This window comes from Gallus gallus, chromosome 3 (genome assembly GCF_016699485.2).
Source record: "Gallus gallus isolate bGalGal1 chromosome 3, bGalGal1.mat.broiler.GRCg7b, whole genome shotgun sequence".
In the NCBI taxonomy this organism is placed as follows: Eukaryota; Metazoa; Chordata; class Aves; order Galliformes; family Phasianidae; genus Gallus; species Gallus gallus.
The window spans coordinates 80164993-80185567 of record NC_052534.1 but is presented as its reverse complement, the minus strand read 5'-3'; the positions used below and the strand labels follow the sequence as shown (position 1 = coordinate 80185567).

At 35.9% G+C, this 20575-nt stretch overlaps 1 protein-coding gene across 2 annotated transcripts in view; it reads left to right on the top strand.

The window, feature by feature from the left end:
• The window catches only part of MYO6 (myosin VI), a 99556-nt gene that overhangs the window by 57598 nt on the left and 21383 nt on the right, over nt 1-20575 (top strand). For both annotated transcript variants that reach the window (XM_046938419.1, NM_204735.1), the window contains 13 exon segments: nt 3463-3620; nt 4634-4725; nt 5173-5245; nt 6792-6919; nt 7943-8038; nt 8879-9052; nt 12679-12717; nt 13711-13804; nt 15099-15229; nt 15326-15403; nt 16296-16425; nt 17245-17335; nt 19370-19520. In XM_046938419.1, coding sequence (XP_046794375.1) covers nt 3463-3620; nt 4634-4725; nt 5173-5245; nt 6792-6919; nt 7943-8038; nt 8879-9052; nt 12679-12717; nt 13711-13804; nt 15099-15229; nt 15326-15403; nt 16296-16425; nt 17245-17335; nt 19370-19520 — 1435 coding nt within the window.

Below are 20575 nucleotides of genomic sequence, written 5' to 3'. Positions count from 1 at the left end.
ATATATAGTTTTTGCTACCACTTCAAATTCACCTTGAATTTATGACTATAAGGATTTTCTGTTCAGTGTATTTATTCTGATAAGTCTGGGGTACAGTTAGCAGTGTACTGTTTCAGAAGCCTGCAAGCACAAGTAGATGTATTTTTGTGCTAGCAGATCTTAGTTTTCCCTTGCGTTTTGTTTTGTGGAAGACTAAGAAAGATTCAGAGGACTCCTTCAACAATCTCAAAGGATGAATGCACTAAGCTTCTGTCTCTAGCCTTTTCTGAACTTGTGCAGCTAAAAGCAAATATATGCTAATAAATGCACAGTAGTATCTTCACATATGACTTACTGCATGTACAAGGAGTGTGAAGTGGACTGTTTCGTATATTTATTAAGTAGCCACCAGGTTTTGCTATGGCAGTGTGATTTAGAAACAATTTGATTGCTATCAGTATTAGAAATTTGACAAGTGCATTGTTTTATTTTGTTCGGCAACCCAAAGAGCTACTCATTGCTTGCTTGCTTTCTTAGGGGCTTTTTGTGTGAGAGCAGATCATGTGAGTCCTTGTAGGTCACAATGAATAAATGGTTCAGCTGAAATCGCTGAGCTAGGAGCATAACAAAGGCTTTGTTCTGCTGGGCACAATGGAGCCAGCAAGGAACAGTGGGAAAGTGATGCTAAATGCTATCTCCATGGATTTTATTAAATGCTACTGTGCAGTGGCCTGCCAGGGAGTTTTTACAGTTGCACTAGATTTCTGTGTCCTTTTTAGTCTCCCCCAAATAGCTTAATAATCACCTTGTTGGCTGTTATCTTTGCCATCCATATAAGGTATATTTGCAGAGAGAAATAATGTGCTCGTATTCAAAGTCCAATGCACCTCATAAGCTGTAAACGCAGCGTGCTGCTCTGTTCTTCAGCTTCACCCTTTCCATGGAGGCTTTCTAGCAGAGCTCCGTCATCACAAAGTGCATTATTTGCAGTATAAAATGTTTTACTGACTTCATTTCAAGTCTTCATTCTCCTTTTGAAGTAGGATATTTTCTACCAAAGTGCATCTGTAGTGATAGTACTTAAATATTCTTTAATTAAGTAAACTTTTTATTAGGTGGGGTTTATTTCATTTAGTTTGTGAAGTGATAATCTGACTGGATGGCAGCGGCTCCTGGGTATTGCTTCATCTGCTGTCTCTCTCCCCTTACTGTTGACTACTGTGGGCAAATTACATATATTTAATTGCAAATCATTTGGTCTGGATAAGTAAACGGAATCATATTAAATATTGAAAAATGTTTGAAAACTGCATGAAATTGTCCACAACCTGGATAAACCTAGTCCATGAGAGAGCTTTCGCCTAGGCCTCAGATTCTGTGAATCTCTGGAAACCTTGTAGAGTAAATTAGTTTGAATAAGGCTTGAAGAAGATTTTTACTTACTGACTTTGCAGATGACAAGAAAATTGGAGGAATTTCTTCCATGTTCTTTGCAAGCAGCTGATGGATAGAGGAGGAGGGAGAAGGAGAAATGGAAGAAGGGAAATACATCTTTTTCTGTTCAGACAAGAAATAGGAGAGGAGAGACTGCTTTGCCAGTGAGCAGACCAGGCGAAAGGACGAACTCAGGGAAGGAAAGTTCACAAGAGGAAAGTCACTCATTCTGGCATCAGTTATGTTACAATGCTCTTCTGTACCTACAGATTCAGTGAAACTGCAGCATTGTTCTGTGGTTCTGTCATTCTCCCACTGTGCAAAAAAACCAACCAAACAAACAAAAAAAAACACTGCAGGATTACATTTTTCTTTCCACAAGTTTCTGCTGCATACTATGGTAATTTCAGATAGCAATAGGCTTTTGTACAGTCTTTGAAATTGTACTTAAAGATGGTAGAGTGTGATATTTTTGAAGAATAGGGCCATTTTATTAAGCACATGCTCTAGGAGTATAACAACTATTTGTTATGTTGGTTAACACACTTGAAAATTTTTTTAAAAGAGTTGGAAGTGTGAATGCTTTTAGTCTATTGTATGTATTATGCAATAGGCTGCTGCCGACACATGGGAATTAGCATTCTGATCTCTTAAATGTATCAGAATGGAATGTCAAGGTATCTTCCTTCTATTTATAGGGTAGGATTTCTGTCACTACTTGTTACTCTAAGATAAGTCAGGAGATCCTTAGTGGAAGACAAGATTGTGTGTTAAAGCTAATTACTATTTAATGTAATCTAGCTTCAGGTGTCCTTAGTGAACAGAGTATCTGGTTCCCTGTCTTATCAGTCACAGAAGAAAGTGATCTCCATCAGTCCCACATTTCTGCATCAGATGTGTCATCTTTCATAAATACAGAAATAGTGATTATGAGTTAACTTAGTGCTTGTGAATCCTGGGAATTAAAGGAAATGATACAATGTGGGTAAGCTATATAGTGTTTTCCTTCTCTGATTTCCTTCTCTATGTTCCTGTGTAAAGAAAGCTGCCTGGAGAGGGCGACAGAGCAGTTCTGTGGGTATCACATCTCAAGCCTCAAACCTTGAACCGTTGACTGAATAGTTCAGATGAGTTATTTCTTAAATGTAGATTCTTGCATGTTTGTAAAGTTGCAGTTTGTTATTTCCTGAGCTGTGTAGAGTGTAACTTTATTTAGTTTTAGTACTCCTGTCTGTTATTTGGAAACCTATTTAAAGAAAAAAAACTCCTGTAGAATATATTTATCCAAGGAGTAAGGTAGTTAAATGTCCTTATAAAAACGTGCGTGTCTCTGTCATGTTGACTTAATGAGATAGATATTTTATATATAGATGGAATATGTATTTACCTGATATTCCCATGGTACTTTGTCATGCATTTCATGGACTATGAACTTGTGACTTCTGAACTCCAGATAACGTTAAGTACTTAATTACAGTGTAAATTTGTGATAAATAGTCACAATATAGAATGAATTTATAACAAGAGGTGAAAATTGTTTTTCTGGTATTGGAAGGAAATCCTCCTTACACTGGAATTGCATCTAAATTTCACTATGAGATCTATGTGAATGTTTGTTTTGTTTTGTTATCAGTTCATTTACAGTGCTATAATTTCAATTACAGTAGTTATGAAAACATGGAGTCAAAGATTTCAGAGTAAAACTGAACAACAGCCTTCGTTGTAATTAGGTAGCTCCTAAATAAATAGTTGGTGGCAATGTATGTATTTTAGATGTCTTTCTCTGGCTACTAACAGTATAGTCTCCAATTATTTTATGAATGAGAATGAAATCATCCATATCTTGTTGCTACTGGAATAATGAAACATTATTCATTCTTTCTACATACAAGATACTTAGTCTTACCTGGGAAGATTGTGTCCTGGGACTTGGATTTAGGCTCAGACTTTTTGTATCCTAACTTAAAAATACAGGAAAGGTTCAAGGCCTGATTTGAGTATTTTAAAGTGGAAATTCTGGAATATAAGATCTCTATTTTTATTTTATAGGGTACCCTTGAAGGTGGAACAAGCAAACAATGCTCGTGATGCCTTGGCTAAAACGGTGTATAGTCATCTCTTTGACCATGTGGTGAACAGGGTGAACCAGTGTTTTCCATTTGAGACTTCTTCTTTCTTCATTGGAGTTCTAGATATAGCTGGTTTTGGTAAGTATTCATACAATACGAATGAATATTGTAGTAGTCTATTATTGCCACCAAAGATTCAATGATAAGATCTGTAATGGAGGGTCTGATGGTTTTGGTTCTGGTGTTTGTGTATGGGATGGTTTACAAGGTCTTAAAAGGGTTCTGAAAGAGCAGATAAAGTCTTGATTTCCTGATATACAAGAATGTAGAGCTTCTCCTGATGGAAATGGTAAGAAGTGCTGTTGTTAAACTGGGCAGCTTTTTAATGCTTTCTGATTCTTGTGGTGTCTGTCTATACACTGCTTTTGGAAAGACTGAAAATTTGAAGTGAAACTAAACTGTGGCTGCCCAGTAAAGCTAGGGAAGATGCTGAACAGGCACACTGTGTTTCCATTGAGTCCTTAGGTCGCTTCATGCTGGCAAATGAAGCCTTTGAATTAAGATAACATGTTCCTGGAAGATGGACAGAGTTGGACTTTGGTTGAATTGGGCTTTGAGCAACCTTGTCTAGTGGGAAGTGATCTTAAAAGTCCCTTCCAACCAAAGCCATTCTGTGGACTCAAAAGTTGCTTCCTGGCAGTGGTGGGCATTGATGGTTCCTGTAAAGCTTTAGCCATCTTTGGGTCAGTGAGATTCAGACCAGGGCATATTTTCTCCAGTGCAGAAGCCTTGCTAAGGTTATCTAACAACAGTGTAAAAAGAAACCTTTGTTTTTTGGGTCTTCTGTGTTATGCTGTCATGTGCCAGACATAGATGCATGGAGTTGTATTGGTACAGTGTCATTGCAAGGCATGTTGATTTGGTGTGCTGCCAGATATAACTGTCAGGTTCTTGTATGATGTGTCGCAACATACTTATCTCTGTCTTGCTTGCAACTTGAAGATCTATAAGGCTTTTGCTTTATTGAAGGAAGCATAATGTATATCAGAACACATCTTTAAATATTAGCACTATGGAATTTTTCGTATTTACTCTTAACATAAATTCTTGGAAGGCTGGTTTATCACAGAGGTTTAACTTATGTTTTTCAGAATACTTTGAACACAACAGTTTTGAGCAATTTTGTATCAACTATTGTAATGAAAAACTGCAGCAATTTTTTAATGAAAGGATTCTGAAAGAGGTATGTTATATTGTTACGTTTAGGGAGGTTTTTTTCCTTCTCAATAAGAAGATATGAAAAACAATATTAGTTTAAATAAGATGGCTCATTTTGTTCAGATTAAAAGAAGTCAGTCAACAAGTGTCTTCTTACTATGTGATACGGGGTTGTGCTAGGAGAGAATATAGCTTCTTAAGTGCAACATCTTCCTTATTTCTCTTTCTTAAAAAATAAATCATATTCAATGAAGAGTTCTTTTTCTTACATTCATTAAAATGGGGCACACAAATACTGAACAGTATCCTGTGTTTAGTGGGAGTATCTATCATTAAGAACGTGAAGTTGAAATATATTAAACTGTACAAGGAAATTCTAGAATGTATGTTCATTCATGCTCTGTTTTGGTGGTAAAAGATATGTCGTGGGATGTTTTCTCTTTTATTGTTATTCCTTTTTTTCTTTGTAAAGGAACAAGAACTTTACCAAAAAGAAGGCCTGGGGGTTAATGAAGTACGCTATGTAGATAATCAGGACTGTATAGGTATGTATTTCTTGAAATATCAAGCTATTCATTAGCATCATGTAGAAAAGAAGCTTACAGTACAGGAGGCATGCTTGAGGCTACAAGGTAACACTAGCACTGTCATGCTCTTAATGACTGTTGAAATGTAATTTATTTTAACTTTTTCTGATGTTGCATTTCCATATGGTAATGGATCTATGTTGTCCTGCAGTGTGTAGTAACTGCAGGTGGGACTCATTAATTTCTTGGGCATTTTCTTATAAAGCTATTCAGAATGCCTAAAATATATATAAAATAAAATAAAGAAGGGTGTGAGGTGAGGGTGTCTGGGAGAAAAAGTTCAATGAGTTAAAAAAAAAAAAAAAAAAAAAAAAAAAAACCCACCAACAAAACCCAAACAGCTCTCCCCACCCTACAACCCTTATGGGCTTTTTTGTGGTGGTGGTGGTGGTGGTGAGCCAATCAGCAAAGAAGCAAAATGCAGTAGAGGCAGCAGGCTGCAGGTGTTACTGTTGCTCTTAGGTTTGCACAGACTGATATACCAGGGGCACTTGAAATTATCTTTTTTTCCTTTATCTTCTTCAGATTGATGTATTTTGAAGAGAATTTGATCTTGCTTTTGCATTTACAGCAGTTTGTGGTAACTAGTTGGTCCTGACTGAGCAGAGGATTCAGTGGCAGAATTAAAGATCTGTTGCAAAATGTTGACTTCTCTGAGTTTCTGTAGCTCTGCTGAAGAAGTTTTCACTTTGTAGGATAGAACTGTACAGATGGTAACGCTGATTTAACTAAACATAGCTCTTGTCAAGCAAACCCTGTTAGCCATCCTGTGAAAAAGAAACAGAGAAATATCTGGAGGAGAGAATAAAAACAGCAACAGGAAATGCGTGGCTTTCATGAATGCAAACCATATCTCTTCTAGTGATTTAGTAATGCGAGTATAAGCCTGCTCCTAAAAATGTTATTATCATGTTGTGACCCCTTTTACTATTCCATGTGACACTACCACAGATTTTATGTTTCTTCATTGTATGAATTTTTCTCAGGTAAATTAATAAAATTATGACCAGATTAAGCCACACCACTTATGCTTTATATCTGTTGTTGTGTAATCAGGAGAAAAGGATTTTCTACTGCCTTTTGAAGCAAGTGAGAAAAATAATTGTGGTTTCTGTAAAAATATGATTTTGTTTAAGGTATTGGGCCAGGGCAGTGGTAGCAGTTATCTGCTACAAGCAATTACCTGATAAAGACCTATGCTCATACCACATTTTCACACTTTATGGGAGTTAGAGGACTATATTCAGCTTGAGACCTGTAGTAAAAATCAAACAATCCTTGCCTTATATCTCTTTGCCCTGTGTTTCTTATGTTATAGTTAGAACTTGCTAAAGAATCTTGATTAAATCAACAAATCAAATTTATACAATTAAGTTAGTGACTTTCTGTGTTAACAGCTTTTCCAGTATGGTTGTAAAGAAGATAATCAGTAGCATTTTACATTTGCAATGTTCAGTTCTGGTATGTGATATTCAATTTTAAACATACTTTGTTTTATTTATAGATTTGATTGAAGCAAAGTTAATAGGTGTGTTGGATATTTTGGATGAAGAAAATCGTCTTCCTCAACCAAGTGACCAGCATTTCACTTCAGTTGTACACCAAAAACACAAGGACCATTTCAGACTCTCTGTAGGTTTATTCGTGTTGGCTGTTTTCTTTTAATAAGACAGTTCTTGAAACAGTTGATTGTAACACTCAATTTAATGAAAACCTTTCCTTAGAAAGTCCATACCACACCACATACAGATTCGTATGCTTTTGTTAAGGACAAGTTTGGTTATCGTGTTTGAAAAGTTCATAAAAGGCTTGTTAAGTCTTCTAGGAATTCTAATATCCTGTTGGAAGTAAAGCCATATTTTTCACTTATATTTCAGAATTGTTAGCATGTAATGCGTGACAAAGAAACAAAAATACATTTTAATTCAGATTAATTCAGAATTCAGATTTCTTTCCAAAATTGCTTGCTCTAGAGAATATTCCACTTGCAAGAAATATCTATCTAGCACTTCAGTCATGAAAATGAGTAACACACAAGGTGAAATTTGTTGTTGCTAATTCTTTAACGTACAGCACTCTGTGAAAGGTTTATGTAAACCTTTGCAACTTTTGTGCATAACTTCTGTTGAAATGCCAAAAGGGGAAGGGGTGGGGTTGGAAATCCCAGCTGAAAAAAATGCAAAGGGAGCCAAAGAAAATTGCCAACCCTGTACTTTTCTTAAATTTTCTTCTTCAGCTTGTTTAATTAGGTTCCCATGTAATGAAAAGTTCTTGTCAGTATGTGTATTTTAAGCTTCGGTCTCATCTTATTCATTTGACAAGGCTGTTCATCAACGTGTCACCAGCCGCAAAATAAGTGAAATAGAAATTGTTGGAGGAAGGCAAAAAGAAAGTTGACTAGGTGATCTTAGCAATCCTAATGACTTCTGTTTTGAATTTGAGGTCCTTAAGTGAGTGAATGAGAATGAAAGCGGGTTTATTTTGAATATTTTTGTTTGAATTGAAATAGTAGTGGTACTCACAACTGTGCTGCAAGAAGTATTACTTTCAACATTTAGTGCTCCTGGCAAAATCATGATGATGTCTTAGCCATAAATTTTTCTTGCTTTCTGGTGTCATTCAGTTCTTCTTTATAATTCAAATTCTTAATTCCAGATCCCTAGGAAGTCTAAACTGGCTGTTCACAGAAATGTCAGAGATGATGAAGGCTTTATTATCCGGCATTTTGCAGGAGCAGTGTGCTACGAGACGGTAATTTTACTGAAGCAAAAAGAAGTCAACTATTTCTGTTATGATTTCTAATACTTTTTGGTGTCTATTGGTTTTAAAAAAAGAAAGAAAAAAAGAAAAAGCAGTGGAATTTCTTTTCATCAGAAAGAAATTCACAAGTAGTATGTTTTAACGTACATTTTAATTTCTCTTAATTTCTCAGATGAGAGGCTTCTGTTGACATATTTTGTATAGCAGCTACTTATAAATCTATAGGTAACAGTGTCAACATTAAATATGTTGATCTTTGATCCACTACAAATCTTATGCCAACAGAAGTTTGCATCTGGAGCAGGGGAATGTACTATGTAACGTAGGAGTGTTTGACTGAAGTGTAGCCTTTCAGTATGTTACTTGTCTTCCTATTCAATGCCTGTTTATTCTGCTTTAAAAGTCATGTGTTACACTTTTCCATTTCTTCTGGCAGTAGAATTATTCATGTAAGAATATGAAATGTGTGAAGTTGTAACCCTCAAATACCATCTGGATGGTTGTATGTTTTTTATGATTAATCATCATACAAAAACATTGAAACATTCAATACTGAATTCTGAAATGTAATGTCTGGAAAAATTAAGGGTTTTGGATAATGATTCGTGTTTCATGATTCCAGTAATACCCTTCAAATTTGAAAATACCTCTTCTGTTTGTTATTATTATTCTGTGTATGCAGTTGAAAAGTTTGAAATAACATGAAAATACTTACCTGAAGTATTCTTTTTGACTTTGAATGAAGCATGTATCTTTGTTAATTTTCCTTAAGACTTCAATTATTGGGGCAGCTAGAGTAATTGCTATTATTTCTTGGCTTTTCTTTTTCAGACACAATTTGTGGAAAAAAATAATGATGCTTTACACATGTCACTTGAATCTCTTATATGTGAATCCAAGGACAAGTTTGTTCGGCAGCTGTTTGAATCTAACACTAATAACAACAAGGATCCCAAACAAAAAGCTGGGAAACTTAGTTTCATCAGTGTGGGAAACAAATTCAAGGTAATATAATGTAGCATATAATCTATTTTCTTGTAATACATGCCATATCTAAATTATCTTGAACAAGTAGAACCTAAGGATGGGAGAACTAGTGGTTACCTGAGATTTATGCAACAAAAAATTTGTTGAATACTTGTTTTTTTTCCCCTATTGAATATAAGAAAACAGTACATTCAAGTTAAGTGTTATCTGTTTCTGTAAAAAATATCTTTTATAATAGCACTTACAGAGCTTTTGCAGTAATTCGTAAGTCAGGATTTTGCAAAGCCACATAAATCTTGATCTAAATTTGAATTCTGTGGACTTTCAGGACTTCTAAATGTGGCAGAAGATGTTCTTCCATCCTGTCTTAAATGTGTACTGTGTAAGATGAATTGGCTGCAGTTTATCATGCTTAAAATTCAGTGCCTAACCTAACCACTGTTTTTCCTCTTAAAGTATCGGTAGTCATGGTTTTCACAGAAATATGTTCATTGTGCTGAATGTTTCCTTTCTCAATACCTGAATCTGATGCTTTTCCTCATTTTCTCCTTTCTTCTGCTTGTTGTAAAGCTGACCTTCATACCTTGTCTTCTCCAAATGTTTTCTGCATCCTTTTCTCATTCAGCAATTTTATTTTAGCTGGACTATTCCAGCTCAGGATGGCTAGAAAGAGAACTATAGGGGAATTAAGAGAGGAAAAGCAGGCACAACCATGGGCCGCAGGTAACTTTTTCAATCTCATGGTTTTACTGTTGACAGAGCTGCTGCAATTTCAGCAAGAGCTCTTCTCAACGTATCTGGGCCAGATCCAATGAAGGATTTACATGCCTTCAAATAAAGTGTTGCAACATTTTTTCTATGCTACCTAACATAAGGCACTTAAAACCCCAAACCACATGCCTAGAGTCCCCCTGGTGAATGCAAATATCTTAGACAATCCAAAAACCTACAAGTAGAGTGGGGTCTTGCCAATAGCAGAAGAGTGTTTCTGCATTTCTGTTCCATGTTAAAGTTATGTACTGAATCAGGACTGTGAGATAAATTCCATCTTGCATAATTGTATCCTGTGTCTTAGTTTTTAGAACTGTTCTCAAAAAATGCAAAAGCTGGAAGAAAAGGAAGGATATGGTACCAGCACTTTTTGTATAACGACCATATTCTGCTTCAGTTCTACATTTGGTGTTTTATCTCTTAATACCAAGTTATCTCTTTCACCAAGTTATTGGTCAGTCTAGCAGAGGGAATTCTCCTGAGATCCCTCTGGAGATGGGCTGCTACATAGACAAAAATAAAATTTTGGTGGAGCCAGTAAGCATAGAGAGAGAGCTGGTTTATAAGGCAGTGGTTTCGGTATTAAACTTTATTATTGGGCATCCTGCTCTCTTGAATTTTGCTTTGATTATGTCCTTCTCCTTCTTATTACATTGTGATAGTAGAATTAAACTACAGTAATTGATTTAATGTAAAATGCATGAGCAGAAGACAGAATGAAAAACAGAATTACTTACAGATATTCCACCTCCTAAGCAAGCCCTGCAACCACATATCTGTTTGATGTGAAGCCGGATTCATTGTGTTTTTTTGTAATTGCATTTTCAAAATGAAAGCAACTGGGATCTTTGAGATAATTTCCACTTTCTTCCATCTGAGTTTTCAGTTCCTCTTGGATTTAGCATCCCACTTGTAGTAAATGTGGAAATGTGAAAGATACAGTTGTTCAAGAAAGGCTGAAATAAAATGGAGGCATTTTATAAGTTAGGTAACAATTCTGTAGGAACTTTTTGGATTGCATTTTGGACTTTCTTGTTCACTTCTGCACCTAGATCGTGACTAAAAGTCCTTTTTGGATCTGGCCCATCAATCTATAGTTCTTTCGGTGTTTCCAACTTCCATGGCATTTTGAATGTATGTGTTAATTTCAGTAATTCATTTACTGTTACCTTCCCAGATACAACATTGATGAACACTAATAGCCTTGATAATTACACTTTAGGTGTCGCCAAAATAAATTCTGTTATCTGAATAGAAATTGCATATTTGTAAGAATAAGAATTCATAGCCTTGTCAGTATGTCAGCGAGTCCTGAATACAACAATTTTTAGCTGATGTAGGGACTTGTTTTTTACAAAGCACTTTAAACATCCCTTCCTTATAACTAATCAATTTTAATTCACAGAAACCAGTTAAGGAAATGATGATGAATTAGTTCATAAGATGTACACAATCTTTGGGATGATTTTCTCTTAACGCATTCATGATGGATTAAATTGTGATAATTCAAAGAGCAGTAGTTTTAGCAGTATACCTTATTCACGTGATCATTAGTGAAATTTACCTGAAAGAGGCTGTGGCTTATTTCTTGTGAAGTCATGGACTATAAGGAAGGGGTATTTTTCTTCAAACAGAACCATACTTCATAATGAAAATAAATCTTCCTCTCCAAAATCAAGCATTTCCAACTTAAGAAAACATAAAGATTGTATCCAGAGTAGATACAAAGAGTATGTGAGCACTGAGCAGGAGGTTATTGGTGTTTGTCATACCTCTTGTGAAACTCCTTGTCTTTCTAACTATATCCATGAAACATAAAAAATACAATTTTATCCACTGGAAGGAAGACTAACAGCTGTAGGTGATGCATATTGCTAAGACAAATGTGATTTCCCGGACTCAAGGTAATTGGAAGATCTGGTTTAAAAAAAATCAGTCAAAAATCAGATCCTTTCCTTTATTTTTTTTTTATTTTTTGTGCCAGTATGGAAAATGAGGGATCTGTGAGGACAGTTAGAACTTTGTCTTACTTCAGTCTATATACGTAATGTTTGCTAGTAAGCTAGAAAGGCTGACACAACATTAATCTGTGTTGTAGAATAGACACGCCCATATAATAAAAGTGGAACTGTTTTTCTGACATAGTTCTGGAATACTTCAGTCCCTACTAATTTGTATTTAATAGTGACTGTTTCTCTTGGTATCCTAAGTATCTGGTGGTCCTGTACTCTTGCCCCTTTAATCCTGTTAATCACAGGATTGTGGCCTTAATACTATCTGTTTAAATACAGCTTAAGTAAATGTAGTTTAAAACTATTGATGACTACATTGTTGTCATCAATACAGAATTAAAATGTGTACGTTTGGAATTAAAATACATTATGCAGATTCATGTGCTGAAAGCACTTGACTTAAGTTCAGAAGCCAAAATACCTTCGAAAAGAAGAAGAAAAAGGCTGAGCATATCTCATATGTTTTCTTTATTATTTAACTACAAGTGCACTTGTTAAAGATGAAAACTGGACTTTCACAAATTTTATTTTTTTTAATTATTGCTGTCAGTCTCATTTCCTGTATAACTTTATTACACTTTATTTATTTTCCAACAAAACTTGCACTTGTTTATGACAATTACATTACAGTAAATAACTGGTGACACATGGTGGTGTTGTTCAATTAAACACAGTTTCTTCAGAACCATTCATGCACTCTTGCATGATTTTGTCTGTTAAAAAATGTGAATGTTTGATTTATCAGTTCTGTTTGATTTACTAACAATACACATGCATGCAGTAATGCCATACCACTATTTTGTGTGCATGTTTCTGTGGTTGTCATGGCAAGACAACTGAAATACCTCTTTTCTTTTACAGACTCAGTTAAATTTGCTTCTTGAGAAGCTTCACAGTACTGTAAGTATATACAGAGACGCAGGTCCATCATTTTCTGAAACAAATCATTGTCTGTTATCTCATGTAGGTGAGGTAGTAGCTGTCCAGTTGTAAATGCTTCATAGTTCGCAGTTATATGGCACCTTTAAAGTATCCTGCCCTGCAGGTGATGAATATTAGTTTGCTTTCTTGAAAAAGCAAGACCCAAAGATCATTAAAAAAAAAAAAAAGAAAAAGAAAAAGATGTAGGATGGAAATTACACAACAGAGGTAAAAAATAAATTAATAAAACATTAAAACCATCTGACCTGCAGTCTCCTTTTTGTCATATTAATTTCCCTCCATTCACTGTTAATCAGTGATGAATAATTTGCAAAACATGTAGAGATTTTTGTTTAGAAGATAGACAATAAATTATTACTTTCTGTCTTCAGACTGCATTGAAGCAATTATAACTAGAGTGTTTTATTTCACTCTTCCTTAAAGAGAGAATGACTATGAATGATCAGAGAAAGCAGTGGTCAAAATTATGGAGGGTAGTACATGTGGTGATAAAAGCAGATGGGAACAATGTGTGGGAAGGGAGAGCAAAGGTATGAGCCAAAAGAAATTGTAAGAACTGGAAGTTACACGAAAGGAAGGTCAGGTTCACCTGGCATGATTCCAGTGTCAGCAGTCTGGTAGCTTGTGATCTCTGGAGAACTGAGGTGTTTAGGTGATATCGCTGTGGAGAAGATAATGAGTGCAGCAGAACCTGGGCTGCCACATCCTAAATTGTGCTAGGGGTAAGAAAAACAGCTGATTGAAAACTCAAAAGTTGATGTCTGTTACGTTAAGACTAAGGCTAGACTGTAAAAAAGATATGTGAGAGCAAAAGAATGTCAAAGTTTCATTTTAGAAGACTGTTATTTCATTTCTTCCCTTTCCACCTCCCCACAGTAATTCTTAAATGACTAACTTATTTCAGGAGGTTTCAAAATGTTAGATTTTGCTAACTTGTTGTTTTAATAACAGGGATCTAGCTTTATTCGCTGCATCAAACCTAATTTAAAGATGACAAGTCACCATTTTGAAGGAGGACAGATCCTCTCCCAGCTTCAGTGTTCAGGTAGCGTATGCCTCTGATATTTTTCCCTCTGTTTATTAATTTGGACATTATAGATTGACCGAAGTTTGAAATATGTGGGATGGAAGCTCTGTTTCCTCGCTTGAATTGTTGATTTCTGAAAGGTAGCTTGTTTATGCCACATGAACGTTATTTAGGAGTGCTGCAACTTGTTCTTTTTTTAGCCAATAACATCTAGAAGCAATTGATCTTAGCAGCCATAACGTCTGATCTTTGTTAGAAGAGTCACTCTAATTTCCATCAACTGTTTTTTCCATTGATTTTAATTATCTTTCCTAAAGTTTATTTAGGAATTAAAAGTGCTGGTATTGCTGTTCTCCATAGGGTGTTTTTTCACAAAAGTACTTCGATTTTTTTTTCTCTTTTTTGTATTTTTGTATGTTTATTAGCTTGTGTTTAATTTTTTTCTTCTCTTTTTGAAGTTGAGATTTTTCCAGGTTCTGCAGCTGGTGTTTTGACTAGCCCATGTGTGTTTATCATGCTATGTTACCGGCACAAAAGCTTAACAGTTTTTCAGCAGTTAGAATTCGATGTTCCATATTCATCAGTGGGTTTCTTCAGGTTAATAACACTTAACTTGTCAGGAAAAAAAAAACAAAAAAAACCCCAAAAAAACCAAAAAAAACCCTTTTCTCCTACCATAACAATTGCAATGTTTCACAGCAGTCTTACAAGCTCACTTTTCCGTGTATGTGTCCATGTAAATTCCATTGTTAGCATTATGAAGCAGTGGACAAATCCTGGCATGGCCTGTGCTGCTTGTAGTGATTTGAACCTTTTCTTGACTTTGTGTCTGTGCTATACTGATGTGCTAGGTAGGTACAGCTAAAATGTAGTAACAGGGTTTGGAGCATTAAAATTACATCTTACCAGCTGATAATTAGTAATGCAAGAACACAAAATGTTCTTGCACAGCATTTGCATTTTACACTGTATCTGTACCGCATCTCAAAAATATCATTTACATGTTGAAAATAAAAGCCTGGCTGGGTGTCATTTCTTTCTTTCTTTAAAGAGGAATTATAAAATATCATGTCTGCTAAAAAGGAAGAACGACCAGAACCAAAAAAATGCTCTGTGTGACTGGATGTTACTTACATCTTAGATAAGGAGAGCTTGTTCGGACTCTACTCATGTGTTCAAAATTAACTTCTTGTGAATGATTGCATATTAGAGGCTAAATCGAGTCCCAGCTGAAATTTTTGTTTAGGTCTCTGAACAAAGTCTTTCAGTTTTACTGATGCTCACTTTTGTGCATGTGTTTCTATGTATTTAGGAATGGTGTCTGTTCTGGATTTGATGCAAGGTGGCTTCCCTTCACGAGCTTCATTTCATGAACTATATAATATGTACAAGAAATATTTGCCTGAAAAATTGGCACGACTGGATCCCAGACTCTTTTGCAAGGTAAGAGAAATTAATTCTTCGCTATTACTTAAGATTGAAAATATGTTGTGTTATCTTGGAGGCAAAATATCAAGCTAACTGTTTGCTGTTTTTCAGGCACTATTTAAAGCTTTGGGACTGAATGAAATTGATTACAAATTTGGGTTAACCAAAGTGTTTTTTAGACCTGGCAAGGTAAGGTTTCTCTTGTTCTACTTGGATATGAATTGTTAGAATAAATTGGATTGGAAGGGAGGAACTTCTGTAGGTGGTGTTGTTCAGTGCCCTACTGAAAGTATGACCAACTAAAGTCTGTGCAGGGTTTTTCATAAATATTAATAATCTGTTGAAAAAAATCAATACTAACATTACTAGAAATTGATTTCGTAGTATTGTTGCTAATGCTGCTGTATTCCTGAAGCAATGATTATATGCCACAGATTGCCCAGATGCTGTACCAGTCAGTTAAGACTGTTTTGTTGAATATTAAAAGAACAAATCAGCTCAAATGAATAAAGATTTTCTACTAAAATGGTTATAGATGGAATATGATACTGAGCATTGCTGCTTCTGTGCAGAGAAAGAAGTAGAAAGCTATTGTGAATAGACAGGAAAAACTATTGTAGTCCTAGAAGAATGTCCTTACTGTCTGATAAATGTCAAAAAGTAGAAGTGCAGGAGTTTCAGAAAAGATTGACTTTAGTCAGACTCTTACACAAAAATTTAAAACTGGGAAGTGTTTTCCCCATGTTATAGAGTTAGAGGTGTCTTGTAGATGTGGAAGGTCAGAGTGAGTATTCAGGAAGTGGATCAACAAATTATTTTTAAAAAATTAAGCAAAAAATATTTTTTAATGATGATGAATTGATAGATTATCCAAAATGCAGTGTTACACGAGTTAAAAACAAAACAATGCTTATTCCTGTTGTCGTTAAAGATGCCAGACATACATACTCATTTGAATTAGTTGATAGCCAATATAATGGTGATGTTAAAAATACATTACCTTTTGAACTTATCATGCTCTTTAGTAATAATATCTAACACTCTCTGTTCTCCTCATTTGTAAAACTGGTTTTGTATTTAGTTTGCAGAGTTTGATCAGATAATGAAGTCTGATCCGGATCACTTAGCAGAGCTAGTTAAAAGGGTGAATCACTGGCTCATCTGCAGTCGCTGGAAAAAAGTTCAATGGTGTTCTCTCTCAGTGATTAAATGTATGTATTTCATGTTTATTAAACTAAAGTATTTGTTGAAAATGCAACAAAGCAATCATAACCTCCTTTAAATGTGGCCAAGAGCATGTATGGCAGGTGCTTCTGCACTGAAATCTGAGTAATTTGCTTTCAAGGCTGGTGAGATTTTGTATGCTATGTGTTGGGGATGTATATAAGGGCTTCAAGCAGCGGTTTGTAAAAGTAGTGGTGGGTTGCATCTTCTAATCTCTGGTAGCCGATATGCTTGGGTGCTCACTGATGTGTGGGTAAACTCCTGCTCAGAAGTAGCTAGCAGTCATAGGACTTGTGGGGAAGAGACTTTTATATCAGCAGGAAAGAGCTATATCTGTACTCTCAGCTGACAACCTGGAAAGCACCTGCATAAAGGTTACTTCTAGACAAAAACTGCAGGGTTGGAAACACTCACATGCATAATGGGGCAAACATCTCCACTCTTGCAACTACTGCCAATAAGCAAGTAAGTGCCACTACTGGTAGACAGTTTGTGAGTGCTTGGCCTGCTCAGCTTCTGATGAGAAGTAGAAATAAAGCAATGAGAAATAAAGATTGGTGGTGGCAGTGATTTTATTTGGGGAATTTTTTTCTTTTTCTTTTTGTGCTGAATTATTACTGGGGGAGCCCTTATGGGGCTCCTCACTCAGGACTTTGAATTCTGTTGTCTGCTGTATTTTATATATCTGACCTGGATCTCGAAGAGCACATAGTCTACATACTGTAGCCTACAGGTATATAAGGAATATAGGAGTTGTGTTAAATTGTTTAAACCATTGAGACTCGGTATCTCTTGTGTGTTTACAGTGAAAAATAAGATAAAATACCGAGCTAGTGCCTGCATCAAAATACAAAAGACTATTCGTATGTGGCTTTGCAAGAGAAAACACAAACCACGGTAAGAGGATATTCCTGGGTTGAAGAAAATGGATGCTTTTATAATACTTCTTTATGAATGTAAAAAAGAGGTTGTTGTGGTTTAACCCAGCAGGTAGCTAAGCACCACACATACATTTGCTCACTCCACAATCCCAGTGGAGTGGAGGAGAGAACTGGGAAAAAACAGCAAAGAGGAACTCATGAGTTGAGATAAAAACTATTTACTGAGGCAGAAAATGAAGAAGGAAAAAATAACAGTAATGATTTATTTATACATATATACACATATATATGTATAAATGTGTGTATATATAATATGTATGTATACACACACACATATATATTTTTTTTTACAAATAAGTAATGCACGATGCAATTGCTCTTGGCCTGCTGACTAATGTCCAGCCAGCTCCTCAGCAGCAGCTGTCCTCTAGGCCAACTCCCCTCAATTTTTAAATGTGTTTTTTTTGCATGATCTTTTATGATATAGAATATCCTTTTGGCCAGATTAGGTCAGCTGTCCTGGTTCTGCCCCTTCTCAGCCCCCTATGCCCCCAAGTCCCCTGCAGTATCAGGACGTTACCAAAAGCTGAAAAACTGAAATGTCCTTGGCTTTGTCTGTTCAGCACTGCTCAGCAACAACTAATACATTGGTGTGTTTTCAACATTGCTTTTTTCTCTGTACCAAAACACAGCATCATACCAGACCCTACGAAGAAAATTAACTCTGTCCCAACTGAAACCAGTACAGAGATGTACTATGCATAACTAAGCGTATCTGAAGTCCTAGAATGGTGCCAAGTATGACAGAAGGAGGCTTTGAGAGGTGCTCTGTTCTACCTGTCTTTGCCAAGGATGAATAGCCTAAGTAACTGTATAGCCAAAATTAGGAATAAGAAAGACTTTTTTTTTTTTTTTTTGTAATGAGAATTATGAGGCCCTGGCACAGCTGCCCAGAGAAGCTGTGGGTATCCCATCCCTGGAGGCACTAAAGGCCGGGTTGGATGCAGCCCTGGGCAGCCTGACCTGGTGGGTGCTGTCACTGTCTATTACAGGGGGTTGGAACTAGATGGTGTTTAGAGGAGCCTTCCAACTGAAGTCATATTATGATTGTATGATTCTGTAAATCTGAGCATTTCCTAAGAGATGTTTTTTTTTGGTTCTGTTCATAAAATCCTTCCATGGAAGTGTAGTTATTGGGAGTACTTAGTTAAGTCTCTGTAACTGCAATTTAAGCTCATGAATTTTTGTCTTTACTCAGTCATACCTTCCTTTGTAGGCCTTCTTTCTTGTTTATTTTAATAATTGTGTTCTATTTTGACTCTTCTTGAAATTAAAGAATTTCATTATCAGTACTCCATGCAATCAGATTACAGATGGAAAAAGAAGTGGTCATTAAGCATTGCTGACACCTTTTTCTCTTAGATAGAGATCTGGCTCTCTGTTTATTATTAGTGGATTTCCTATAAAATATTTTTTTCTATGTCCTTTGAAAATTATGTTTCATTTTGGTCCTTGGCATTTCTGATTTCAGTGACTTCTAAGAAGACTGTGTCTGCAGAGTTGTAACTTGTATCAAATTGTGTTCAGTATTGCTTTTTCAGGAAGCTTCAAGATGCCCTGGATTCTCTGACCAGATTCAGTCCTGTTTTTATCTTGATTCAGCCCTATAGCTCTGGAAATGGCACAGCTCACATTTTTCAGCTCCACTGAAAATTTTCAAGTGGTGCTGATTCTAATGATTTATTATTGGAAAACAAACAAACAAACAAAAAAACAAACAACCCAACTGCTGATTCTCACAATAAAAATCAATTTTCCCATATGCTTAAAGACCTGCTCACTGATAATTGGTATTAATGATGACTGTTAGTAAAGGGCTCCTCTGCTGTTCAGTTAGTTCACGTTGATGTTTGAATTTCAAGAAGGTGGTAGACTCTATCTGAAAGCATAACTCGTCTACCTTTTTACCTCTTTAAAGTTGAATGGTGGTGGTACTTTTAAAAATACAGACTTGTGACAACATCTCAAATAAACTGCCTTACATTCACAGCATCGATGGTCTGATAAAGGTCCGTACACTGAAAAAGAGACTTGATAAGTTTAATGAAGTAGTAAGTGCTCTGAAGGAGGGGAAGGCAGAGACAAGCAAGCAGATCAAGGAGCTGGAGTATTCAATTGATGCTTCAATGACCAAAATTAAGGTATGATATTAATTAAAAAAAAAAAAAATAGAAACCTTCTGAGAACTTAATTTAAAAGGTCAAAGTATTCAATTTTGTATAAGAAAGACATTTAAATATAGAAATATCATTTTTTTTCAGAGTGAGTGAACACTACTAAATCTTGTTTAAATTGTTTGTGAATATTACTGAAGTAAATCTGGATTTTGTCATTGTTATCTGTGTTTCAGAATCACGATTGGAGAATTTAAGGAGTGAGTGCATATTGATCTTGTGAGATGGGTGTTGTTAGTAATTTACTTATTGCTTTTATTATTAATCAGGAGTGAAACCTAAAAACATTACAGAGTGAAGAAGTTGATATTTCAGTTATGAGTTTTTTTCTGACCTGGTGGTAAATGGAATTTAGTTTGTTGAATTTGCTTCTATAGTCTCTTATCAGTAAAACACACAGACCAAATGATCAGAGGGCTGGAGCACCTCTCCTATATTTATATTTATATTAGCACCTCTCCTAATATTTAAAAGGTTGAGGAACTGGGCTTGTTAAGCTTGGGGAAGAGAAGGCTCCAGGGAGACTTCATTGTGGCCTTCTGGTACTTGAAGGGAGCACATAAATAGCAGGGGGACAGTGATAGGACAAGGGGGAATGGGTTTGAACTGAGACAGGAGAGGGTTACGTTAGATATTAGGAGGACATTTTTCACTCAAGAGAGTGGTGACACACGGGAACAGGTTGCCCAAGGAGGTTGTGGATGCCCCATCCCTGGAGGCATTCAAGGCCAGGCTGGATGTGGCTCTGGGCAGCCTGGTCCGATAGTTGGCGACCCTGCACATAGCAGGGGGGTTGAAACTAAATGATCATGGTGGTCCTTTTCAACTCAGGCCACTCTATGAAAATGAAAGCAGACTGGAATCTATTAACGTTAGGAAAAAAAAAAAAGTATTGTGTTTTATGTTTCATACTATGTTATAGCCTTCTGGGTGTCCTCTGTAAATATTTTGATGTTTAAAATCACTGGTGGAATGGTGGTATAGTTAACCTGTCAACCTATGCTTCTTTTTTCTAACAAAAA